General features: G+C 38.0%; 1 protein-coding gene across 3 annotated transcripts in view; it reads right to left on the minus strand.

Annotated features, from left to right (window-relative positions):
* cdk4 (cyclin dependent kinase 4) overlaps positions 1 to 4,428 on the minus strand; it is a 26,025-nt gene extending 21,597 nt beyond the window's left edge. For 2 of the 3 annotated variants that reach the window (XR_001606687.1, XM_016253740.1), the window contains exons 1-2: positions 4,133 to 4,428; positions 2,998 to 3,289 (exon numbers count right to left, since the gene is read on the minus strand). Coding sequence is in view for 2 of the 3 variants with exons in the window: in XM_016253740.1 (XP_016109226.1) it covers positions 2,998 to 3,245 (248 nt within the window). In the remaining variant the exon portion in view is untranslated. The remainder of the gene's footprint in view (positions 1 to 2,997; positions 3,290 to 4,132) is intronic. The other variant, XM_016253741.1, reaches the window with a different exon arrangement.
* Positions 4,429 to 7,545: the final 3,117 nt, after the last annotated feature.

The following is a 7,545-nucleotide window of genomic DNA, read 5'->3' on the forward strand; positions in this document are numbered from 1 at the left end:
GGTTCCTAGGATAGCAAAGTCCACTAAAGGAGGTAGAGCTTTTTCGCATTTGGCTCCCAAACTCTGGAATAGCCTTCCTGATACTGTTCGGGGTTCAGACACACTCTCTCTGTTTAAATCTAGATTAAAGACACATCTCTTTAGCCAAGCATTCAAATTCTTTCAAGTTATATCTGATCAAATGCATATTATTCTTCTTTATCTTGGGTTAAATAAATCAATTTTGCTTGGTTGGAACAGCAGCTATGCTAATTATGTCTCTATTTGTTTCTCTGTTTGTAACTAGGATTTACACAAGCTTCAGTCTGGATCCAGAACACCGGAGAAGAGATGATGTCAACCCCTCAGAGGACCTCAGATGATGCCAACCCTGAAACAACATACACAACTACCACATTTTGCTATAAGTTTGATTGCATAATATAATAATTGCCGTTAATAGTGTTCATCGTCTGTTTGATTACGTATTTAATTGATTTTTCCGTACATTTCTGCCATGTGTACATTAACTGACAGTCACCACTGATAAGCTACTTCTAAATATATTGTAGAAATAAATTTTCTGTAAAGTTGCTTTGCAACGATTTGTATTGTGAAAAGCGCTATACAAATAAACTTCAAAGATGTACGAAACAAATATAAGCTATAATGTTAAGTAAAATTATTTTGTTTTTCATGTATTATTTTCAGACATGAGCAGACCTGTACTCACGTAATTAACGTTACGCATTTAACGAACACTTACAAGCGCGCACTTTGGCAGAATTCAATTCAAATAGTCATCAGCAGCCATTAGTTTGGTAAAATTGAGCATCAGAATGGACAAATTTGTTATTAAGGGAGAAAAACTAAATGTGGAAAATGCCGGTGAAGGAATACATACAAACAAGAATAGTCGCAGAATCAGAAGTGAAGGAAGGAGAGTGCTGGACTTTCGGTTTGCCCTGCCACTCACTTGAAGATGTTCAGGCAAAAGGAAACACCCATGCTACGCAGCAATCATCCTTAATTGCAGAAATGTGGCAAAACATCTCTGGAGAGAACCTCAGATTACTACATTCGAAAGGTCTTTCCATATTTGGATCAACATAGGCTACATTTGTGAATGCACATTTTCTGCAATGTCCTGCGTCTTACAGACTGTAACTTACAATCGCAACGTCATTGTGCTGTTACTCCTTTCGAGCCGAATTTCACAAAATTGGTCAGCTCCCGACAGCATCAGGTGTTTTATTAATGGTGAGTAGAATTATTTATTTATCTCAATGAATGTAATCGAGTATATATGATAATATTTAGGCTATAATAGGGTTGGGTTCTCATTTTTATGGAACGATATCGATTCTTAAATCCCAAGAATCGATTAGTGTAGCCTGTTTTCAGTTAATGGACGGAACATTGAAGGGCACTTCCCATCCAGCATATCGCGATAAGCATTGTGCGTTGGTACTTTTAATATGAAACAAAGTCTCCGATTTCAAATTCTGTCCATTGTATTGCAGTATTCAAACAATAAATGCCGCTTTGGAGCTGTTTAATGTGAAGTGACAGATCGCTGTAGCGCCTCAGTTCAACAGACGTGAACCAATCATCTCCTCCACATTAATACCAGCTCCAGCACAAAATAAACATGACTAAACATCCGAAGGTAAGTTAAAAGAAAGAGTACAACTTCACAATCCGTATCCTGTCTCATGTAATCGCTCAATCAGTGTTTCAGCCGCGCAAACACGTCAATATAACGGCTTGTAAACAATGTCACGTAACGTCACATTTACCTCAGAAAAAACATATTCGGTGACCATAAACTCATTAATCAGCTAGAAAAATAAACTGTAGAGAGGGGCATTTTGCTAAATATATGCACCATATAACAAATTCATTATACAGTTTACTGTTCTTCAATGTTTAATTAGTTTGAATAAATCCATCAAGTTTCATTATGTTTATATAAGAAAAAACGAATTGAAGTAGAAATAGTATGTAATTGTAACTTTATTATTTTAAAATCTTCATTAAGTGTAATTTAAACAAATCAGTCAATTTTAACCTTCAATATTATAGTAATGTAGTACCAACTGACTTTCGTGTAGATTTTACAGCAGTAGTTGAGAGATCTTTTTTCCTTGATAAAATTTGGTATGCACTGTACCTGATATATATCCAAAATAATCTATATTGAATCGAATCGAATCGCAAGCTTGTGAATGAGAATCGAATCGTGAAATTTGTGTCAAAACCCAGCCCTAGGCTATAATATTATAAATCTGGCTGGTTTGTATTGGTGACGTGATATGTAAATGATATGCATGCGGCCCGTGAGACTCGCACTTGGACCATAGTGCGGCCCGGTGGAAAAAAAGGTTAAGAACCACTGGACTAGGGAAATTATGTTTTATGTATTTATTCTGACAGTACACACTCAAACTCCACATACAATACAGTATTGCCCTATGCCAAACACAAGGTCTAAAATAAACACAGTTCCTCTGTCGAACCGCTTCATATTTGATTTGGCAATTATCATCCTTACATGGTCCATAAAGACCTTTTCATTCTTTTCTCTCTCTGATACATTGCAATGTGCTACTTACCATACAAAGTAAATATGTAACATAATTAGTTGATTTATCAGTAACAGCTGACAAATCTCAGCTGTGAGAATGAGTAAACAGAAGACCCGTATCTCCAGACTGTCTCAGTGTTTTTAATCTTTGTTAATGTGCCGGTCATTGCAGAGCAGAACACAGACCACCACTGGAAACAGTCATACAAGAAGGAATAATGTACCATTCAGTACTCGTCAGAGGCAAGACCTGATGTGAAATAAAGTGTCATCCGCTCTGGATTTATTGTTGCAAAAAATTAACATGACAGTAATTTGACTGAAGCCATAGTAAAATGTAATGCGAAACCCGAATGTGTAAAAGAATGTTTGAATGAGGTTCCTGTTGAAGTTGGTGCACAGAACATGCGTGAGCGTGTGTGTTTCGGTACCTGACGATGTTGGGATGGTCGAACTGCTCGAGGCGTTTGAGCAGCGCCACCTCTCGCACCGTGGACAGAGGAAGGCCGTCCTGATTGGTCTGCACTCTCACACTCTTCAGAGCCACAAACTGCCCGCTGTCTCTATCTCGAGCCTTGTAGACGGTCCCGTAAGCGCCGCCGCCGATCTCTGCCACCGGCTCGTACTGCACCATGCTCTCCTGCGCCATGACCTGCAGCAAACAGCTGGACCAGCCCATAACACCTCATGACATGCTTCTCAACTGCTGTATGACACCAAACTCTGCCATTTAGGGGTTTAGGGGAACCCCAACAAAGTTGATCAAATAACAATAAATGAAATTTGCTTTCAATCATGCTTTCTAAACACCGTTTTGAAAATGTCTGTAATTCTACAGAGAGAAAACAAACAAAACATTTTTTTTTTGGTAACACTTTGTTTTTAGGTGTCCTTGTTACACACGTTACATGCACTTACTTTTATAACAACAATAAATGATGCATACTTGCATGCATGTAACCCTAAGCCAAACCATATAGGAAGTACCTTTAGTTAATATTACTTGGTACTAAATGTATTAGATGTATACACTGCAACAAGGACACCTTAAATTAAAGTGCAACCAAAGTTTTCACTTAATATAAAAAGTTGAAGTTTAGAGAGTATAGAATGAGAATATAGAGCTGGCATTGTATTTGAGGAAGGGGATAGTTGGCTTTAAAAAGTTTGGGAACTCATTGTAGAACTGACCATTGTCCCAGAGACAGCTGGTTGGATACTTGTTGGACTGTCCAGAAAAAAACATGCATTTATCATGGTGTTTTCTATGAGTGAATCTTTCAAGAAAAAAAGGCGTATTGCTGTCTGAAGTACTGTGGTAGAGTTCAGTTGATATTTGGGCTTGGCCTGTAACAGTCCCACACTCGCAGGGTGAGAGTGATGAGCAGATCAGTCAGTCTCATCAGTTACAATGTGACTTTCACTAAACTTACAGAGTCTATAACACGTCACCAAATCCCATCCGCCGAACTCGTGCGTCAACACTTCTGAACACGACATCAAACGAAACGCTACCGCGTGTAACATAACGCGCACGCACACGAACACTCGATGAGAGACACTCACCACGTTTCTCCTCGCGTGCAGAGCTAGTTAAACTAGTTTAGAAGAGTAAAGCGCCCTTCTCATCTCTTCCGAGCAGTTTCGTCCGTCTGCCGCGCTTCAGAGGTGCTGTGCTGTGTTCTGTAGTGTGTGTTGATGAGTGGCGTGCTCGGCTGATAGTTCATGAGTTTATTTCTTGAAAGAGTGTGTGTGTGTGTGTGTGTGAAACTCTGGCCTGTTCTCAGTCTGTGTCTCCATTCACTTCCTGTCTGATCTCAGGGCGGAGCGACACGATCAGACCCCTCACACAACCAATCACCTCACCTCAATAACACTCTCGAAGCATTAAACTTACCTCAATAACACACTTTAACCATTTAACTTAACTCACACTTTAACTATTAGAAATAACTCCCTTTATCATTAAAAGTGCACAATCATAACACACTTTATTATTAAACAGTTTACTCACGTTTTAAACGTAAAATCCTCTACCCTGCTGCCCCTGCATATGTAATATTTTTGTACTTTATCTTGGCTTGGCATTAAAATACATTCTCCTTTACATTAAAAGGAGTCATAAAATTAGTGAATCTTTTGTCTGTTTGAGTGTAAGGTGTTTAAGAATTAAATCTAACAGGGATAGTCCACCCGGCCCCAAAAATGTCACGTCTTTACAAATCTAGAAGATTGTTGTTCTTCTTGTAAACGCAAATGAAGATATTTTTTATGAAACCTGTCCCTCCGTTGAAAGTCCATGTAACCAAAACTTTGACATTTGTCAGAAAGTTCATAAAGACATAATAGCTAAACGTAATTCATACGAATCAAACGTTTAATCCAAGAATTGACATACACTCTTAAAAATAAAGGTGCTTCAAAAGGTTCTTCAAGCGATGCCATAGAAGAACCATTTTTGGTTCCACAAAGAACCATTCAGTCAAAGGTTCTTTAAAGAACCACCTCTTTCTTACCTTTTTGTAATCTGAAGAACCTTCTTTCGCCACAAAGAAGCTTTTGTGAAACAGAAAGGTTCTTCAGATGTTAAAGGTTCTTTCTGGAACCATTTAGACAAAAAGGTTCTTCTATGGCATCGTGAAGCACCTTTATTTTTAAGAGTGTAGGCTTTTATTCACATATAAACACTGATCAATGCACATACAGCTCATTAAATATGGTCAACAAAATCTCAAAGAAGTCAGGAGACTTGGATTAAACTGCTTGATCCTTATGTCTTTATTACTGGATCCCAAATAAAAAATCAATCAAATCCACCATTCCTCTTTTAAAAAGGGACCAACCCATGGTCTGATGAGCCTCAGCATCACGTTCAGACAAACCACCTGGCACCTGCACAATATCCCAACAGTAAAGCAAGGACTGGACTTGAACCCAAACAGACATTTCTGGAGAAACCTGAAAACATTCAATTTGACAGAGCGAGAGAAAAAAAAAAAGATAGAAAATCCCCAAATCCAGGCGAGCAAATCTTATCACATAATACCCAAAAAGACTTGAGCTGTAATCGTTGTGAAAGGTGCTTCAACAAGATGCTGAGTTAAGAGTCTGGATACATATGCAATGTCGTATTTTATTTATTTATTTATTGCAAAGACCAATCTGGTTTCTGCTTTCTCATTATGTGATCACATTATGAAGTTAGGTTAGAAAACAAATTCATGTGTGTACAATTACACATCACGAAACAGAAAAAAACAAGTAAATAGAGAATACTAGTGTTAGAGGGTCAATTTATGTTTTTAAATAAAAAGAAAACAAGTCAACTGAATAGAAAAATAATAGACAACGCTAGTGTTGGAGGGTCAATTTACTTTATTTTTAAATAAAAAGAAAACAAGTAGTTAGACTAGAAATAGAATAGAGAGTGCAATATGGTCAAGTGTAGATGGATAAGATGTCTTGAATGACTTGGATTAAGCTGGGCAGGTCATTCCACCAGGAGGGAACATTTACGGTAAAAGTCTGTGAAAGTGATTTTGTGCAGCTTCGGGATGGCACTTTAATGCAGCTTTCACTTGCAGAACGTGAGCTTCTAGAGGGCACATAAGTAGTGAATTTAGGTAAAGGGGTGCAGAGCAAATTGGTGAACAGAGGTGTGAAATGTATTCTTTTCAGCTCGTTAAAGACTAATCTTGCAGCTGCATCCTGGATTAATTGTAGAGGTTCGATAGAACTGGTTTGGAAGACCTGCCAAGAGAGCATTGCAATAGTTCAGCCTGGACAGAACAAGAGCTTGAACAAGGAGTTGTGTTGCATGTTCTGAAAGAAAGGGCCTGACCATCCTAATGTTGTATAAAGCAAATCTGCAGGACCGGGCAGTTTTAGCAATGTGGTCTGAGAAATTCAGTTGATCATCAATCATAACTCCAAGGTTTCTGGCTGTTTTTGAAGGAGTTATGGTTGATGTGCCTAACTGGATGGTGAAATTGTGATGAAGTGATGGGTTTGTTAAAACCACAAGCAGTTCTGTCTTGGCAAGGTTGAGTTGAAGGTGATGGTCCTTCATCCAGAAAGAAATGTCTGTTAGACAAGCTGAGATGCGAGCAGCTATCATTGGATCATCAGGATGGAATGAGAGGTAGAGTTGAGTGTCATCAGCATAGCAGTGATATGAAAACCAATGTTTCTGAATGAAAGAACGCTAGTGATGCCATGTAGACAGAGAAGAGAAGTGGTCCAAGAACGGAGCCCTGAGGCACCGCAGTAGCTAGATGTTATGACTTGGACACCCTAGCCCTCCAAGTTACCTTGAAGGAACTTTGCCAGTAGATACAACATACAGCATACACTGTAAAATCTAATTAGTTGGGCTTACTTAAAAAAGCATGCAAACCGATTGCCTTGAAAAAACTAAGTAAAGTGAAATAGCAATAGTATGTTGTACTGACAGATGCTTAGTTAGTATAGCTTACTTACACGAGAGTTCTAGTAACTAAAAAAGAACTGTAGGGGGTACTTGATCCTTTCATTTAGGTTTACTCATGACTTAGTATAGCTACTCACTGACTCCCAGAGTGCATTGCGGTATGAATAAATTATACAGTTGCTTTGTTTTATAGTTGTTGATTTTATTTGACAATTTTATTTGCTGTCTTGTGTCAGTAGCAGCACAACAAAAAGAGCAAATAAAATGGCTATTGTTACAAGTAATGAAAATAAATTAAATTGAATTGTTACCATTGTTGTGGTTCACGTGCTGAATGTTTAAGTCTGTGTGTGACTTTAGCATGTTACCACACACGATTTAAGAATTATATAAACCCAAAGAAAAGCAACTCATGGTCTTCATGAAAAAATAAATTTGATAAAGTTTATTAATGAACACACACAACTAATGCACTAATGCGTTAATTAGAAGATAGGTCACGTTTTAAAAGCAACCTATTTATTACTTTTCTTCCTTTCAAATCAAATAA

This window comes from Sinocyclocheilus grahami, unplaced genomic scaffold, assembly GCF_001515645.1.
Source record: "Sinocyclocheilus grahami isolate Dianchi unplaced genomic scaffold, SAMN03320097.WGS_v1.1 scaffold1199.1, whole genome shotgun sequence".
NCBI classification, from domain to species: Eukaryota; Metazoa; Chordata; class Actinopteri; order Cypriniformes; family Cyprinidae; genus Sinocyclocheilus; species Sinocyclocheilus grahami.